Below are 20006 nucleotides of genomic sequence, written 5' to 3'. Positions count from 1 at the left end.
AAAAACGCTGCTTGTTAATAATATAGAATCTCTCAAGGTTCTGAGATTTTGATCTTTGACTCTATTAGCAGCAAATCACCAAACTCTAACCTCAATCATATAAGGTTCAATCAATTGCCGTAAAGAATGAGGCGGTCATCTTCTATGACAACCCCTGTCTATATGTAATATCCGGATGTAGGAATGGTGTAGAGGGGACCCGCTCCATCAATATATTAAGTGGTCAGCCATACTTTTAATGGCCATCAGGTCAAACCACATTGTCGTTGCAGCTCTTACTTCTGATGAAGTTGTAACCCAATCTGTGTGTGATGTAATTGCTGACGTCATGGGGATCGCTGGTTCCCGCAGTTTGTACTCTGCGCTATGTATATGGCCTGGCAAAGTCACTGGTGATAAATTAAGTTGCCTAGTAAAGATTGCTTGACTTAAAGGGGTTTTCCAGACCATAATATTGATGACCTATCCTCAGGATAGATCATCATTATCTGATCGGCGGGGGTCCGACACCCAGGGACCCCCGCTGATCAGCTGTGAGATGAGGAGGCGGTGCTTCATGTGAGCACGGCTTCCTCATCATCACACCACGTCTCGTCTCCAGTGGAGCGGTGGCGTAGTGTAATTACAGGCACCTGCTCCAGTCACTTGTCACGGCCATGGCTATGACCGTGACTCTTCAACCGCATGCGATTGTCAGCGGTTTGGTTTTGTTGTCAATCACAGGTGAGGGCAGTGGTATTTGCCTCACCTGTGGTTGCCGCTGACAACGCTTGTTTGTGGCAGCTTTCCTGCTGTGCATGCGGTTGCACCTAGCAACCCCTATGTTAGGTGTGTGTGTATTGTGTTCACTGTGTTGTTTGTCTGTGTGCACTCTGTGTAGTGTGTTGTGTGCACTGACACTGTTCCTCCACTGTGGTTGCCCGTGGCAACGTTTGGCTGTCTGTACATGTGGTGGCGGTGTCCCGGCCTCCGGGCTATTCCCCAGGACACGCTTGCCACCCATGCCGTGGCCAGCGGCAACAACCACAGTGGGTTGCTACTGTTGGACACTTTCCCTTTAATGTTGTTTTTTCCATTCCCGGGTGTTGGAAGGGTTAACTTCCTTGCCAGTGTGTGTGTGTGTCACTGGGTGTGTCCGACTGTGGGGTGTGGCTTCCTGGCCTATATAGCCTCACTGTTAGCATGGCTCTGGGGGTTGTTTCAGCCATGCTTGCTGGAGCAGCCTCCTGTGTTACTTCTGCCAGTGAGAGCCACCCCTGTGGTCATAAAGATATTGTCCTTATGTTTATGTCTGCTGTGTGTTGATGTTGTATGTTATGTTCTGTTGGGACCTTTCTATGTGTTTGGTGCAGCTTACGGTTCTGGATTCCTGTTTGCGCAGGGATCCAGTCAGCAAGGCTGTAACAGGTTAGTGAACTATTAGTTCGCCTGTCATTCCCGTAAGGCTGTATGAGTTCCCCTTTTCCCAACAGCCCGGCTATTGAGACTCCTGCTCCTCCGTGCCTAGGAGGAGTAGGGCGTCTTATCCTGACTCCTAGCGCAGGGACCGGACAGAGGGTGAGTTAGGGATCCGAGGTTCCTGCGCATGGGTCCTCCTACCATCAAGGTCGGCCCATGCAGTTAGGCGTTAGGGTCAGGGTAGGGACGCTGTAGGAGGTGACCTGCTCCCTATCCTGTTCTCCTGGCCGAGCAGCCATAACATCACTTGGCATCGCACGGCTGAGGATTTCCCCCATCCTCAGCCGTGACATCACTTGAATGGAGCGGGTGCTTGTATTATACTGCACTTCCGAGACGAAGTGCGGTATAATGAAGAGGAAGCAGAGTTCACAGTGAGCGCGGCCTCCTCTTCAAACCGCTGACTGGTGGGGTGTTGGACCCCCGCCGATCTGATATTGATCCGTACAGCATTTAAGAAAAAAAGTTTTTGAACTAATCAACTTCAGATCTTGGATCCAAAGCTTGATTGGCTCACCACTAGTGGCGATACCTAATATGTCTTATTTTTTTTATTGTTTATAAATTTTTATATGTAAAATTGGGAGAGGGGGGCGATTTAAACTTTTAATATTTCTCCCCCCCCCCCCCCTTTATTTATTAGCCCCCTTGTCTTATTCAACTAAAAGAGATGTATTAGGGTGAATAGGATACTGACACTGTCCCTGCTAAGCTGTGCCTCGTGCACATAGCAACAGGGAGCTTACCATGGCAGGCCTGAAAGGCTTCAGCAGCATCCTGGCTGCCATGGTAACCGATTAGAGCCCTGTGATTTCACTGCGGGAGCTCCGATCAGAAGGTAGCTGCATCCTTCTGTCTAACTTCACAGATGCAGCAGTCCGTGTTGATCGAAGCATCTGACAGGTTAAATGACTGGGTACGGCAGGATTACCGTGCCTGCTGTCTGTTACAGCCAGCACCCACTGCACATGGAGCAGGCTCACTACAGCAGCCCACTCCATACAACTGTGGGCGCATAATGCTGTACATGTACGGCATTATGCATTAAGGGGTTAAAGGAGTTATCTAGGAATTGATAATGAATACCTATTTTCAGGATAGGTAATCATTATCACATCGGTGGGGGTTTAAGTCCCGGCACTGCCGATCAGCTGTTTCAGGGAGCCGCTGCACTCAATAGCCCTCCTAAGAGCTTTCCATGCAGAGCGCCGTACATTGTATAGTGGCTGTACTTGATACTGCAGCTCAGCCCCATTGACCCATGTGACCGACATACAGTGATGTCACTGGCCTAGGAAGAGGTTGCGGCACTCACGGACCTCCAGCCTTTTCTAACAACTGAGCAGCGGGGGTCCCATTTGTCAGACACCGTTGATCTAATATTGATGGTCTATCCAGGGGATAACCCCTTTAATTTCCCCTGCGGTGGCGCTGCAGAAAAAGCAATTAGGGCTCTTTCACACGAGCGGATGCCGTGCGGGTAATCCGCTGTGTGAAAGAGTGCCAAGCCGTGCTCTGGACAGCAGAGACACAGATTGATGATGCTCCGTGCCTCTCGGTGACCTTTTTACTACAAAATCACAGTGAGATAAAGTTGTCACCGTGACTTTGTAGTAAAAAGATCACAGATAGGCACGGAGCATTATCAATCATGTTACTGCTCCGTGTCTCAGCTGTCCGGAACGGGGCTTGGCTCTCTTTCATGCAGCAGATTACCCGCACGGGATCCGCTCGTGTGAAAGAGCCCTTAGACCACACAGCAATCTTGTCTGTAAAAGATCGTAGTTTCGGTATGCTACACTGAAGCATAGGAAAAGTGAATGGAGTCGTGCTGTGACTTGTGGATTGCCTGGACACTAGTCGCAAGAAATCCAACCCTACTGGATTTCTTCTGACTGTATCGTTGCGATAACCCACAAGTCGCAGCGAGGCTCCATTCATTTTCTCTTCACTTAGATGTAACATAGTGAACGTGTGATCTTTAGGGCCCATTCATACGACCATACATTTCTGTCCACATGCAATTTTGTGAATCGGATGCATACCCATTCATTTCCATATCTCCGTTTCGTGTCATAGAACAAGTCCTATTCTTGCCTGTATTCGCGGACAAGAATAGGCATTTCTATCAGCCAGGATTCGTTTTTTGCGGATCTACAAAAACGGATATGGTTGCGTGAATGGGCCCTTAATCACACAACACTTGTCGCGGACAAGGTCGTCATGTAGCCCTAGACCTACTGGGGACCTGCCAGAAGTGGACACATTATAGTCCACTTTGGACTCTAAGTATTTTTAATTTACTAATGACTAAAATATTACTTTTTTGGCTATTTTTTATTTTTTTTTGTGTGTGTGAGGTGGTGTCTTTTTAGACTAGGTGAGGTAGGTAATACCTTTTACATGCCACATCATCACCGACCCTGAAAACGTGGCTTTCCAGCTGTTGCAAGTCTAGACCACCCAGTAGCATGCTGAGGGTTGTAGTTTCACAACAGGTCTAAAGAAATGTACTTGTGATGACAGAAAAGAACAGGACGTAAAGCTAATATAGAGCACGATACATAAATGGAATTATTTTTATTTTACAGCTCACACACATTGAACAACCCCACTCAAAATTGTATCTAAAGCTTCAGTGCTAAACATGGCATGTAGCCTCCTCCAGCACCGGGACGGAGCCCACCATGGCGGTGCTGGAGCCGCCCGCTGCACCGTGATCGTTCAGCACTGAGAAGGATTAAGGCAGATGAAAAGAACACGACGACATATCATCAATCAGTCCAACATCATATGAAATATATGAAATGAGATTTTAAGAGACCAGCCTCCTAACGCATTTCAAATACAGTTAAAAATGCAGTGAGTTTCCAAACTTCCACAAGTCCAAGACTTAACAGTACGGATCATGGATGGAGGGGCAAACTGGATATCGGACGAGATTGTACTTCCTCAGCAAAAAGGCCGAAGTGATTGGTTTCCATTATTTATTTAGGACAAGGACATACAGAACAAACTAGAGACAGCTGAACCAAAACTGGACATACGAGAGGCAGAGAACAAAAATATATATAATTTTTTAAACTGTAGATGCAGAGTATAACCAGGGAGGGCTCCTCGTAATTAAAATGAATTACCAGCAAGGCAGAAACTAGAGCGGAGACTGAGAAATGCACTTTCAGTATGGAGCTATGAAACAGATGGGCGTTCAGTTTTTGCCAAATAGGACCCCTTTAAAAGACCATAACACCCAATTAAAAAACAATACTGGTAAATGTAATTCCTTGAACAGCCTTCTTATTATAAAAAAAATAATATATATTTTTATCCATAATCTAGGTTTCCCAAAAGTCACCATTTGAAGGGGCTCGCCCCTTAACTTTCCCGGTCTCCTGTACAGTGACTCTACCTAATTAATTCTTCTGGTCCCTCTACTTAAAGGGGTTATGCCATGATTGATTTAAAACTTGAAAATCAGAAGCGCTTTCTAACAAAGCTAGAGCCAGCCCTATAACCTCCCACGGATCCAGAGAGCTCCCCATTCGTTGCTCCAATCACAGCTCTAGGGTACGTGTCCTTTCTCCCCCATCACAGCTCTAGGGTACGTGTCCTTTCTCCCCCATCACAGCTCTAGGGTACGTGTCCTTTCTCCCCCATCACAGCTCTAGGGTACGTGTCCTTTCTCCCCCATCACAGCTCTAGGGTACGTGTCCTTTCTCCCCCATCACAGCTCTAGGGTACGTGTCCTTTCTCCTGCAGCTCTCTCCCCATCACAGCTCTAGGGTGTGTCCTTTCTCCTGCAGCTCTCCCCCCATCACAGCTCTAGGGTACGTGTCCTTTCTCCTGCAGCTCTCTCCCCATCACAGCTCTAGGGTACGTGTCCTTTCTCCTGCAGCTCTCTCCCCATCACAGCTCTAGGGTACGTGTCCTTTCTCCTGCAGCTCTCTCCCCATCACAGCTCTAGGGTACGTGTCCCTTCTCCTGCAGCTCTCTCCCCATCACAGCTCTAGGGTACGTGTCCTTTCTCACCCATCACAGCTCTAGGGTACGTGTCCTTTCTCCTGCAGCTCTCTCCCCATCACAGCTCTAGGGTGTGTCCTTTCTCCTGCAGCTCTCTCCCCATCACAGCTCTAGGGTGTGTCCTTTCTACTGCAGCTCTCCCCCTGTTACTGTCACAGCTTTGAACATTCGATAGGTCTGATGGCAGTTGAAAGCTGGAACTGAGCATGTGCGACCACCTCAGTAGACATACGTGCATATTACTTTACTGATTAAACACCAGGGGGCACTATTATAATAATAAAAAATAATAAAATAAAGACTATCACAACTGAAACATTTTTGTAACAAAGTCAATCGCAGAACTAACTCGTTTTTCATTCTAAATTATAGCAACAATGGTGGCACAACCCATTTAAAGGGGTATTCCCATCACAGACAATGGGGGCATATATGCCCCCCCCTTGTGATGGGAAAACCCCTTTAACTAACTGGCTGTTTAGGAGTCTAGGAAAGTAAAGCAACTGCCTACGATCGAGCAGTAGTAGCAGCCGCCATATTGGTTGTCATCTAGGTTTTGATTGAGACTTAGCCCTCATGCAAAACACCATACATCTGTGACACCCTTGATTTGTGCAAATCCCTAATATGGTACCCATAGACCTCTATGGGCCCTTGTATTTTTCCACTTTCTGGTGTGCTCCATTGGATGCCATATTATGGCTATATTCTTCCCAACAAAGAATAAACCAGTAAGATGGGACTGGATGGTGGCGCACAGAGCCAGGGCAATACGGCACCAGGACTATAAACTCCTTCATCTATTGAAGCTCAGCTTAGTAGAATTGCATGAGGTCTGAGTCTTGTCGCCATAATATGTCTGTCCGAGACGTCTTAAAGGAATTTTTGCCAACCTGCAGAAGAGAATTTGACTTATATTCACTGACAAGTCTTTACACCAAATCTAACACGGTTGTCAGTAAGTGCAGCTGGAAATAGAATACACTGAATAATTTTAGCGATAGGACTTTGAAGAACGCACAAAAAAATATAAAAACCATTGCCCTTTTGGGAAACAATCTTAACATTGCATATATTAAAAAAAACAAAAACAAAAAACCACAAAAATGATATAGAAATTGTAATACAGCAGTAAGGCCAATGTAACATTTCAAGATCTAAAATGACTTGGAGGGATTAACACCGTCTTTATTGTTCTCATGAGGAATTTATACGAAAAAGAGAAAAAAAATCCAAAACTGACTTTACGCCAAAAAGGAGAAACCCTAAAAAAGCAACATTTAAAAAAAATAAAATAAAATTATAGTTCATGCAAAATTGGGGGAGAAAATTTTTTTTCTATCAATTTAGCTGCGTAGTTTGACTTCTTCTCTAGATCAAGTATTACAAAAAGACTGAAATTAACTTAGAAAGTAAAGCAAAAAGCTGAAACCGCCAAAGTCAAATCAGGACAAGAAATTTATTAAAAATAAAAGAAAAAAAAAATATATAAAGCAGAGCGGTTCTTTAGAGCGACATCTGTTTTAAATAAAATCATACCAATTTACAATAATTTCTTTAAAATCCCAAGCGCCTACAGAAAAGTGCATCCAGAACCAGCATAGATTTTAATAGTTTCATTTTCTTCTTAGCAGCTAAATGATTCGTTCCGTTCCTTAGACAGCTGACACTTTTTTTAATGCAAAAAAAAAAAAAAAGAGAAAAAAAAAAAAAAAAAAAAAAGAAGAAGAGTGAGGCAATCGACACTGACCAGAAAAAGCAAGAAAAAAAAATATATATTTGTCAAAATTATAAAAGTTTGAAATAATTTACTTTCCGAACTTTAAATAAAACCAAAACGACCGATTTCCTTTCAAAAAGTTCAGGGGAAAAACATGCATTCTAACTTAGGAGGGGGAGGAGTGGGCGTTGTACAGGCACCATGGCAGACACCATGACTATTCCACCCGCCACTACAATGACATTGGGATTTAAGCATTTATTTTTTTGAATTTACTACCAAGGTACCAAGAATGGAGAAAAAAAAAAAAAAAAAAGATATATATAAAAAAAAAAAAAAATTCAATACTGAGAACATTTTTTGCCTTCCTCAGAAAACTATGGCAAGATTGGTAGCAACGTTAGCACAATTAGAGAATTCAACAGTTTTACATTGGCTGCTGTAATTCCTCTCCCCCCCGAGAACCAAAGATTAGAGTTCTTACATAAGTTTTGTGATAAAATGTTCATTTTTATAATTTTTTTGTGTTTTTGTTGTTTTTTTTTTAATCCTTTTTTTATATATTTAATATAACAGTCAGTAGATTTTGCAAATGAATGACGGTGTCTTGGCTGACAACTTGTGGCACATGTCGCTGGTACCAAACGAAAGTCTTCTCGATGTTGAAAAGAAAGTGTAGATCCGGTTGAGTTCAGGACGTACGCGCCATGCCTTAGTGCAACAAATAGTGCGACACGCAATGGGATACTGACGGGAGCGCTGCATGGTAGTGAGGTCCTGACCGAGCGTCAGATTGGGGGGGAGGGGGGGGGGGGGGCCTTGTTCCTCGATGCAACCACCTTGCCTTAACGCAGCCATAGTTTAAGACGCAGTGCATCAACTCCATTTAAATAGTATCTGAACAGGCGTTTATCTCGCACAAAGCCAAGATTTTCATAAAGTTTCAAAGCAGATTTGTTTGTGATTTCTGTTTCCAGGACGACCTTTAGAAAAAAAAAAAAAAGGGGGAAAGTAATGAAAATTGCTAAATCCTTTAAATCAGAGTGATAACACAAGGACAATAATTTCAACAATTTCGAGTAGTGTCCATGTACTGTAATTGAATACCGCCAAACAGTGATAGACTACTGCCACACAGTAAGGCCCCTTTCACACGGGCGAGTATTCAGCGCGGACGCGATGCGTGATGTGAACGCATTGCACCCGCACTGAATCCTGACCCATTCTTTTCTATGCGATTTTCACGCATCACTTGTGCGTTGCGTGAAAATCGCAGCATGCTCTATATTGTGCGTTTATCACGCAACGCAGGCCCCATAGAAGTGAATGGGGCTGCATGAAAATCGCAAGCATCCGCAAGCAAGTGCGGATGCGGTGCGATTTTCACGCACGGTTGCTAGGAGACCATCGGAATGGAGACCCGATCCTTATTATTTTCCCTTATAACATGGTTATAAGGGAAAATAATACAATCTACAGAACACAGATCCCAAGCCCGAACTTCTGTGAAGAAGTTCGGGTTTGGGTACCAAACATGCAGATTTTTCTCACGCGCGTGCAAAACGTATTACAATGTTTTGCACTCACGCGGAAAAATCGCGCATGTTCCCGCAACGCACCTTTTCCCGCAACGCCCGTGGGAACCCAGCCTAAGGGAAAGACGTGAATCATTTCATAAGGCTGAACCACTTGAAGGGGTTCCAAGCAGCTTACCCCTCCCTCTAGGGTACTCATTTGTCCTTAAAATGCATATGGACAGGGTTCATTATAGACAAACCCTTTAAAAGGGATAGATAGTCCCAAATGTGACAGAACGGTAAGATTTTCAGATGCTTCCGTGATTGGACTGTCATTTTAAGTGACTTTTCCCACCATGACAAAGTATCACCTTTTCTGTGGACAGGCGATATATGGCCGATTGCTTGGGGACCACTCACAGAGATCCCCAACGATCACAGTCTGAATGAAGTGGAGGTCACACATGCGTACCAGTGCTCCCGTTCACTCTCACTGGGATCGACAGAAATAGAGCAGAGTGTTCTTCACTCACAGTAAATGGAAGAACAGTTCACATGTGTGACTAGGACGGTGGTCACACAAGTGACCCCCCCAGTTCTCATGAACCATGGGAGCCCATCCAGGGATCCGACATATGTGAATAGGTGAGAGGTTGTTCTGGTGGGACAACCTCTTTAAGGGCGAATTCCAGCGATCAGCAACCGCCCGCACTCCAGCTGTTTTGAAACTACAACTCCCAGAATCCTCTCTTCACTCCCAAGAACAGCCAAGTGTTCATGCTGGGAGTTGTAGTTTCAGAGCAACTGTAGTGCTGAAGGTTGCCGTTCCCTGGTGTATTGCAACAGAATCTGCTGATTAGAAGATCATATCAGTTGTGGCCTATAAACTGGGACTATGAAAGCTCCTATAGGCTTTTTTAATTCACGAGAATTTCAACATGGAGGAGATCACAATCACCGATTTCGGGCTGGCAGCACATCAGACTGACGTCAGTACATCTGCTGCACACTGGCACCGGGACAGTCTACAACCTTCAAGGGCTCTTTCACACGAGCGGATGCCGTGCGGGTAATCCGCTGCGTGAAAGAGTGCCAAGCCCCGTTCCGGACAGCTGAGAGATGCTCTGTGCCTCTGTGACTTTACTACAAAATCAGTGAGATAAAGTGGTCACCGTGATTTTGTAGTAAAAAGGTCACCGAGAGGCACGGAGCATTATCAATCCTGTTACTGCTCCGTGTCTCTGCTGTCCGGAGCGGGGCTTGGCTCTCTTTCACGCAGTGGATTACCCGCACGGCCTCCGCTCGTATGAAAGAGCCCCAACAATGTTAAAGGGTTTCCAGAATTAACCCTATTAAACTGGCGCGATGCTCCTGCTTCTAGAGGCTTCGTTCTCCCACCTGTCACGCCCTGCCGTCCTTGATTGACCTGGCCAGCGTTGTCTTCTCCTGCCGGCCCTGTGTGCTGGGTGAACGGCACAAGATTTATCCAGCCCACAGAGCTGGCAGGAGAAGATGAACGCTGGCCCTGTCAATCAAGGACGGCAGGGGGCATGACACGAGGTGGGAGAACGGAGCTTCTAGGAGCACCCCCCCCCCCGCTCCTAGAGGCTAATTTGCATATCAAAGTTAAAATGGTGCAGTAATGGGCACCTCAATAAGCATAGGAGTAGTAGAGTGAGCGCTAGTGTCAACCAGTTTAATAGGGTTAATTCTGGTGACAGAAACCCTTTAAAGAGTAGATCCTACCGACTGGAGAGTAATTTACTCTAAGAAGGTGCACAAGAAGCCTCTGAGATGTGTGCAGCCATCATACAACACTCACATGGAGAATTTCTGTACGTTCAGTCGGATGCCATATTAGAAGTATTTTCTCCTAGATTTGCATTTCTGGGTAAATCATTCCATAATACGGTGGCGAGCAGCGCACTATATGACGGCACACATTGCCTCTGAAGTACACAGTTGCAGGGGGTCTGTGTGCTGCCATACAGCCTCTTGAGTGGACAAGGCCTTAAAAGGGTTGTCCAACGCCGACATGTTTTTTCCATGGACCATCCCCCCCACCCTGCTGGACCGGGGAAGGGAAGAATACTTCTGCGGTCTTCCGATCCCTACATTTAAACTCGTGGCATGGACAGGGTCAAGTCTGCCGCTACAGCCAATGGCTGGCCTCAGTGGCAACGTCTCCCCCAAGTAGCATGTGACCCTGCAGCGACATGCCGTTTGGGGACACCTCACCGCTGAGGCCAGCCATTGATAGAAGAAGGAAACGTGACCTCCGTCGATGAAAGTAGTTTACAGGTGGGGACAGGAAGGTCACAGGTCCAGCAGGGTGGGGGGGGGCACTCGAAGATATCTGCTCTGAACAACCCCCTTTAACAAAATGTCACGCTCAAATAGCACACATTAGGAGTTAAAGGGCCCTGGAAAATGACGCAAGGAAACGGGAAAGAAATAAAGTGAAAATGAAACTGCGAAAGGCATTAGTTACCTCATCACAATCCCCTTCAACCATGGCATAAATAGCTTTCTTGACCAAATTTGTACCTGCAACGTAAAAAGACAGATTCCTAGTAAAAAGTCTTTCCGAAGCAAACCAGGTTTTTAAGTTACGGTAGAGTGCAGTGAAATGCAGCCCCCGCAGGGGCACAGCAACGGTCCAGCCCAGAAAAAGTTCTCACACCCATTATTTCTATTATATGTCAAGACCTGAGTGGGAGTCGGACCTCAGACCTAGACCACCACAAGTCTCTATGGCAGCTTCTCTACACAAAGCAGAAAAAAAAAACGGAAGGATCCGCGCATTGCTTAAAGGGCATCTGTCAGCAGATTTGTACCTGTGACACTGGCTGACCTGTTATATGTGCGCTTGGCAGCTGAAGGCATCTGTGTTGGTCCCATGTTCATATGTTCCCAAAATGATGTTTTAATATATGCAAATGAGCCTCTAGGTGCAACGGGGGCGTTGCCATTACACCTAGAGACACATTGACAGCACAAGGCAGTGTAAGGGTCCATTCACATGTCCGCAGCGTTTTGCGGATCCGCAAAACACCAGGCCAGCACCCCAATAGAAATGCCTATTGTCCGCAGCTGCGGACAAGAATAGGACATGTACTATTTTTTTGCGGAGCCGCGGACCGGAAATGGGTCCGCACCTGTCCCGCATAATTGCAGAACGGATCCAGACGTGTGAATGGACCCTGAATGAGATCAGTGACCTGACTTCTCCTAAAGTCTGCACCATGCGCTTCAGTATCTGTCACGGGATAGGGGCTCGCTGGCAGTTCTCTTTAGTACTGCACCAAATATTTAAAAAATCATCATCTCTCAGCAATGCGGGCACATATGAACATGGGACCAACACGGATGTCTTCAGCTGCCAAGTGCACATGTAACAGGTCGGCCAGTGTCATAGGGACAAAACTGCTGACAGATGCCCTTTAAAAGGATATTCCAGCCACAGGCATTTGTCCCCTACTTAGTCTACTGAATAGGTGATAAATGCTAGACTGGATGGGTCTGTCCACTGGAAGCCCAAAACTACCAGAACTGGGACCCTGAGCTGCAAAACCGTGGCTAGGAGGGATTTGAATGGAGCAGGGGGTCGAGCATGCTCCCTGCTACTTCATCCAGAGCCATGGACTCTGAAATGAGCAGCTGGGGGACATTCTTAATCGCCGCTCCATTCAATCTCCTCCTTGCCACTGGAGTCCCCTGTTCTATCAATCAGCAGGGGTCCCACTTGTGGCAAGTGACCAACACTGACTCTCCAACTGTGGACAGGAAGGCCGCTCCTCTACCAGAGCCTCGAAGTCAGCCTCATAGGAAGGAATGCAGAGACGGACCTCCTGTCCACACAAGATGAGATCATCTGTCGCTCCATTCATTCAGGGGAATGGGCGGCCCCCATCAATTAGATGATTATCCCCTTAGTCGATGGGGGATAAGTTGATACCTTGGTACGACCCCTCTTGTTCAAACCTCCACTGTTGTGACGCTGCTTCCCGTCTCGGACCCACACACTGGAAATGCCCGCTCAGGCAACCACTGGCTTTAGTGGTGACCCATCTCAGGCAGCGATTCGCTGGAGCGCACCTTCCCAGTATGCCGAGCCAGAAACCCTTTAAGGCCGCTTGCACACATTGCAGAATACGTGCGTTTTTTTCCCACGCAGGAAAAAATAAAATAAAAAACAGCATAGGACAGTACGAGACTAGACAAATGTCATGTACACGTTGTGGGTGTTTTCTGTGCCCTGCATTGAGGATTTCTAAATAAATAGCATGTCAATTATGTTTGCGGTTTTAGCTGAGGAGTTCGCTCTTTTAAGGCCTCATGCACACGACCATTCCGTTTTTTTTGCGGTCCGCAAAACACGGAAGCCGTTCATGTGCCTTCCGCAATTTGCAGAACGAAACAGGCGGCCCATTGTAGAAATGCCTATTCTTGTCCGCAAAACGGAGTGCTGTCCGCATCTTTTGCGGCCCCATTGAAGTGAATGGGTCCGCACCCGAGCCGCAAAAACTGGATGCGGAACAGAATGGCCGTGTGCATGGGGGGGGGGGGGGGGGGGGGGATCCAGCATAACTAAATGTGCATAGAATCATTAGGATTGAGGTCAGGGCCGTCAAGGACATTAAAGGAGTATTCTCCCCTGGGACACTGATGACATATCACTAGGATATGCCATCAACAACAGATAGTAGCGGGACCCAGAGGGGGGACCTGCACCCATCCCCAGAACGGTCCTCCAAAAAGAGGCCTGCTCTCTATTCACCGCTATGGGAGTTCAGAAAATAGCTGAGGGAGCGCGCTCGGAAGTCCCACAGCCGTGAATGAAGTTTGCACTGCGCAAGCGCAGCCACCTCTCCACTGACTGCTGCCAGAAATAGTCCCTCCAGCGATCCGCTGTTCTCAGAACTCCCATAGCAGTGCGGGAGCTATACTGGCGGCATTCAGGGGATTCATCATAGGTGGGTAGTAAGAAGTGAACGGCGGCAGCGACAGCGGTCTTACCAATGCCCTTTCTCCTATACTTGGAGTCCACGGCTAGCATGGCTATATAACCTCTTCGAAACATCTTTTTGTGCATATCCAACTTGCAGACAATGGCACCTACACACTCCTCTTCTACCATAGCCTGGAAGACAAAGCAAAACATACATGCAGGTAAGTGGAAGGCGACATACTACGCTTGACAATCATTTCTAGAGAATAAAATGGACAATAAAGGAAGCTGCACAGAATCCATGGTTGAAGGGGTATTCCCATCTCAGACAATGGGGGCATATCGCTAGGATGTCAGATAGGTGCGGGTCCCACCCCTACAACGAGAACGAAGCGGGGAGCGCTGTGGCTTGGTCCACCACCAAGCGCTGCTCCCATAGAAGTGAATAAGAGCGTACCGTGCATGCGCGGCCCCTGCTCCCATTCATGTCTATGGGGCAGACAGCAATAGCTGATCCAGTGCTCCGCTATTTTCGGCGGCCGCATAGAAATGGAGGGCGGCTGCGCCCTCCGTTCATAGAAACATAAGACAATGAAACAGACAATGGGGGCATATTGCTAGGATTGTCTGAGATGGCAAAACCCCTTTAAGTTAGGCCCCTCACCAAGTTAAAGGGGTTGTCAGGGTGTTTAATACTGATGACCTAGCCTCAGGATAAGTCATCAGTAAGTGAACGGTGGGGGATCCAATGCCCGGCTAATCGAAGGAGCGGGGACTTCACCTGCTTGAGGTGCCCATACCCTTTAGATCATTGCTCAGCTTATTCCTCCAGACAGCTGGGAAAGGGGCATCAGCCGCTGCCGGACACCTCGGCCCCCGTTTACACAGCCGATTTTCAAGCCTCGTACACTATGCCGTTGTTGTTCACTTTGCAAGGCCTCATGCACACAACCGTTGTTTTGGTCCGCATCAGAGCCGCAGTTTTTGCGGCTCGGGTGCGGACCCATTCACTTCAATGGGGCCGCAAAAGATGCGGACAGCACTCTGTGTGCTGTCCGCATCCGTTGCTCCGTTCCGTGGCCCCGCAAAAAAAATATAACATGTCCTATTCTTGTCTGTTTTGCGGACAAGAATAGGCATTTCTACAGTGGGCTGCCCGTTTCGCCAATAGCGGAAGGCACACGGGCGGCTTCCGTGTTTGGCAGATGCGCAATTTGCGGACAGCAAAAAAACAGAACGGTCGTGTGCATGAGCCCTAATGTCGCAAACCTGCTCGCAGCTTAGCTCCATTAAAAGGAGGCATGACACTTCCTGGCGCGGTAGCCGCTTTAAACAGACAGCCCGTGAGCAGCAGCGCGGCCTCCCATTGAAAACACGGGGAGGCAGACACCTTGCCACGCTGTCCACTGTCAAAATCCACCATGTGAACTGTGATATAGGAAGGAGGTGGCTTAAAGGGGTACTCCAAGAGTTTAATTCTGATGGCCTCTCCTCACAATAGGCCATCAATATACGACCAGCTGGACCCGTCACGCGATAACCCCTTCTGTCAGCACCATGTAACGGCATCCCTTCACCACACCGAGAATAGACGGGGCGTGGAGACTTCTGCCCTCTAATAACATTCACGAGTCAGGTCAAAGGGATGCCAATCAAGTGCCCCGTGGTCAGCGACTCAGAGGTAGGACGGGCGAATAAAGCCTAGGGGGCCTCATTTATCAAAACGAAAGGACCGTAAAACAGCTGCCGTTGCCCATAGCAACCAGTGGCGCTTTCACAAAGAAAGCTACACTATAGGGCCCATTCACACAACCGCACGCCGTCCGTGTCCGTATTGCTGTCAGCAAACTGTGGGTCTGCAATATACGTACAACGGCCGTGTGAATTCCGTATCACGAATGCCGACCTATTGGCTTGAATGGGTCCGCCATCCGGAAGATACGGTGCAGAGCAAAGGCATGGATCGGAAGCGGTTCAGTGGGCTTTTGGGTCCGTGCCGCCGCACCGCAAGAGAAAGGACCGGTCCTATTCTTTGCCGCTATTTAAGTCAATGGGTCCACACCGCAATGCGGGATTCACGCGGCCGGGCATTACGGTCCACAGCACGGGCGGCTTATGTTCGTGTGAATAAGGAGGTACTCCGGACTTATGTACTTCTACTCTGAGGCACCAATGTCGGGCGGCTTCAGCGGGGTCCAGCCCTAGACCTGTGGGTCCTACACGTGGGAAGTGACTTCCTAATAGAGAGTGTTGTGAAGGGTGAAAACACAAAGCCTAAGATCTCTGCTTGCTGGCAGTTGAGAGCCATTCTTGCCTACATGCAGACACTGGTCAGAGCTGTGAGACAAAGAGGATTCAGTGAATTCCTGAGCCACCCTCGGTGTGCCAGAGGCAGCATGGCAGCTGGGCGTTGTTCGCACAGCGCAGCTGACGACCGGGATGAAGAGGCTCATGTGTCAGAGAAGGCATTTGGCAGCCTTGGACTCTGGATTTCTAGCCGTCACCACCTCCCCCCCGGCAGGAGAGGCAGCCCTTTCTTTTCAATTTAACTTCTCGGCAGCACCAAGGTGGCGTTAGGAGCGCGCCGACACAGGACCAGGATATATTATCGGGGAAAATATTGTTTCGCAGGTTTTCTATGCAAACTCTGCACCGCGTGTACAGCACAATGCCAGTGAGCGAGCTTCTAGGCGCCCACGTGGGGCCATATTCGCTAGTAAGGTGGGGTCAGCATATGGGCACCTCATGTACAGTAATGTGCGCTGGAGGTGTAGGGACGGAACTGGGAAATAAAAACCAGTGTTGCCAACAAATGATCACGGATTTGGGGATAACATATACCACCTATGCACCAATGCCAGGTCCGGGTGGCACAGACACCAAATAATGATCTAGCTGCTGGACACTGGACCAGAATTAGTATAATCCCCCCCAATGGCTGCTCTACAAGCCGCTTACCAAAGTATAGGCTATTCTATGACAGCATGGAGCTCGTTCACAGTTGGCCAAAAACAGCAACCTGGATTCTACAGATGGACGTGGAGAGTGCAGACGCCACGGAATGTCGCACGCACTGGCATCGCTTACTGAGGGGCGGCAGATAACGGGAGTGACCCGACCCTACCGACGGCCAGACATTGCTGTGTTCCCCCCATGTGAGACGGTGGAGGGGGCAGTAAGGCGGTTGCTGTAGGAATGAGATCCCACCTAGAGAAACAGGGTATAACTTGAATTCAAACTGGGAATACTGGTCGCCTGAGTGGACATCCCATGCACAGGTCCTCTGGCCACTGGTTTTATAAATGCTGCAGTAACTTACTGCAATGTATCCGATCTAGAAGATCAGGTCTGTTTAGACTGGATGCAGCTGTAGCAAACCCTCAGCTGAGAGGGGTATTAGGTCTGTACAGTTTTGTGGCCTTATGGATGGACACACTCGCTGACTGCAAGCAGAGATCTTGCAGCAGGTCCTGAGGAGCTCTACAGCAGAGCGGGGGTATTCCCCAATTTGGGATTGTACATGCAGAGGGGATCTGCCCAGATTCACGTCAATCTGGTGATGACCCTGCAACCACCTCGGCTGATCAGTGGACACCGGCCACGTGTGGGTAGTAGTACCACCGCCACGGAGGATTTTCCAGGCGAGTAATTTGTCACGTTATCACTTGTACAACCCCCTCCATGGACGTCACCGCAGCCACAGGGTGCACGCCCATAGCGAGGTCACGCGATTGCACCCTCCAATGACTGCGGTGGTAGCGGTCACGCGACCTCTCTACGGATCGCTCCAATAGTCTGCACGTGCGCGCTCAGGTACTCCTGGCCTATTCTGAGGATGAGCCATCCCTTTAAAGTCTTGGACAACCCCTTTAAGCCAGAAGCTGTGCTGGAGTCGTCATGCAACAGATACCAATGGACCCTACTGACATAATAGGGTTCATCAGTGTGAACAAGGCCCAGGTCTGAAAACACATAGCATTACCCCTCACCAAAAAGACAAACCCCCCCTGGAAGGGTTAAAAACAAGCAGCCTCCGCTCTGCCTCCTACACCCCCCATGGAGCTTAAAGGGGGATTCTGGCTGTGACTACTAGATCAGTCGGGGGTCCTACCACTGGGACATAACCGATCACGAGACGGGCAACCCCGTGCCCCTCCGAAATGAACGAAGTGGCAGGTGGAGCGCGCGCCCTCCGCTTCATTCACCTTTATGAGAGCTTGAGAAACAGCGGGGCTCCCATAGAGCCGAGTGGAGCGGCACTGTTCATTTCGGAGGGGCACGGGGTCTCCATTCTCTTACCGTTGTGACCCCCACCGCCGATCCTATCGACTGGTCACTGCCAGACTCCACCTTCAAATCCTCAGAGCTGCCTTCGTAATTCTGCTGGCTGTCAGCGGAAACCGTCAACAAGCATGCCCCGACGACAGACGCACCCCGGGACGGCTCGGACTACTACTGTACAGCGCCAAGCTGTGTAAAGCGGGAGAGGTCAGCTCTGAGGCCTGCAGAACTAGGAATGCAGCTCTGGAGAACACAGATCTGCAGGAGTTCAGCTCCAGAGGCAGCCCCCACTTACCAGGAAGCAGAGCTGCGGCCAGTTGTGGATGAAGTAGCGGTAGGTGTATATGGAGTAGGGCTCCGACAGGTCCTTGGTGATCAGTCTCATGATATCGGGCATTTGCAGCTCGGACTCGTAGCGCACGTATCGTATGGAGCCGTCCCCGGGGTGCAGGCTGCAGGCGCCCATGCGGGAGGCCAACACCGCCTCCTCCCGCTCGTGCAGCCGCTCCAGCCCGTTGGGGGCGCCAGTCCGTTCATCGTGGAGCGGCGGGGGCAGCTTGCTCTTCAGGGCCTTGATGTGCCGCAGGTCGGGGCTGATGAGGCCGTTGAGCTGCTGGTGATGGCGGCGGTGGTGGTGGTGGCCGCGGCGGGGCTCGTACCGACCTTCCTCCTCCTCTTCCTCCCCGTCCTCTTGCTCGTCTCCCGGCGGCAGGGCGAGGCCGGCCCCGGGGTAGTGGGAGAGCACGCTAGGCCCAGACGGTGCGTCAGCCATCCTGAGGAGAGACAAGCGGCCGCGTTATTCACCCGCAGCCCGGCCTTCTCATCACTGGCCGGGGGCACCTGACCCGCACACTACCCGCAGCTCCACTCACCCGCGGCCGTAAAGGGAAGCCGCCGCCGCCGGCAGTCAGGACGCAGCGTTTCCGCCTCGCTTTTACGACACTTCCGGCAGTGCTGCTCTGGGGCCTCCGGGTGCAGAAGGGAGGGGGCAGTGAACGGGACGTCATGTGTCAGGGCTGGGGTCCTGCGGGTGGGGGCGGGCAGGGGGCGATCTCGCCCGATCTGATTGTATGGGATCGGGCGACGGTGTGTGGGTTGTTATTGCTCACCATCCGGCGTACTGAGCCCGGGGAATAGTCGTCTGGAGGTGTACACGAGACTGCTGACAGATACATCGTGAGACTGCTGGATATATACATTAGACAGATGATATATATACATTAGACTGCTGGTTATAAACATAAGACAGATGATATATATATACATTAGACTACTGGATATATACATTAGACAGATACATTGTTAGACTGCTGGATATATACATTAGACAGATGATATATACATTAGACAGATGATATATATACATTAGACTGCTGGTTATAAACATAAGACAGATGATATATATATACATTAGACTACTGGATATATACATTAGACAGATACATTGTTAGACTGCTGGATATATACATTAGACAGATGATATATACATTAGACAGATGATATATATACATTAGACCGCTGGCTATAAACATTAGACAGATGATATATACATTAGACTGCTGGATATATACATTAGACAGATATATACATTATTAGACTGCTGACATACATTAGACTGCTGACATATACATTAGACTGCTGACATATACATAAGACTGCTGGCTGTAAACAGACAGATGATATATAGATTAGACTGCTGGATATATACATTAGACAGATGATATATACATTAGACTGCTGGCTATAAACATTAGACAGATGATATATACATTAGACTGCTGGCTATAAACATTAGACAGATGATATATACATTAGACTGCTGGATATATACATTAGACAGATGATATATACATTAGACTGCTGGATATATACATTAGACAGATGATATATACATTAGACTGCTGGCTATAAACAGACATGATATATACATTAGACTGCTGGATATATACATTAGACAGATGATATATACATTAGACTGCTGGCGATAAACATTAGACAGATGATATATACATTAGACTGCTGGATATATACATTATTAGACTGCTGAACATACAGATTA

The 20006-nt window shown here is 48.3% G+C and overlaps 1 protein-coding gene across 1 annotated transcript; it reads right to left on the bottom strand.

The window, feature by feature from the left end:
- Window positions 1-7193: 7193 nt before the first annotated feature.
- NAA30 (N-alpha-acetyltransferase 30, NatC catalytic subunit) lies at window positions 7194-18963 on the bottom strand. The gene is made up of 5 exons (XM_040411856.1): window positions 18820-18963; window positions 18243-18720; window positions 13735-13858; window positions 11207-11262; window positions 7194-8181 (listed from the first exon to the last, which is right to left on the bottom strand). Exons 2-5 carry the CDS (start codon window positions 18717-18719, stop codon window positions 8044-8046), a joined length of 795 nt encoding a protein of 264 aa, XP_040267790.1. The 5' UTR covers window position 18720; window positions 18820-18963; the 3' UTR covers window positions 7194-8043.
- Between the last annotated feature and the right edge of the window lie 1043 nt (window positions 18964-20006).

This window comes from Bufo bufo, chromosome 11 (genome assembly GCF_905171765.1).
Source record: "Bufo bufo chromosome 11, aBufBuf1.1, whole genome shotgun sequence".
NCBI lineage: Eukaryota > Metazoa > Chordata > Amphibia > Anura > Bufonidae > Bufo > Bufo bufo.
This window is presented reverse-complemented; position numbering and strand designations above follow the sequence as displayed.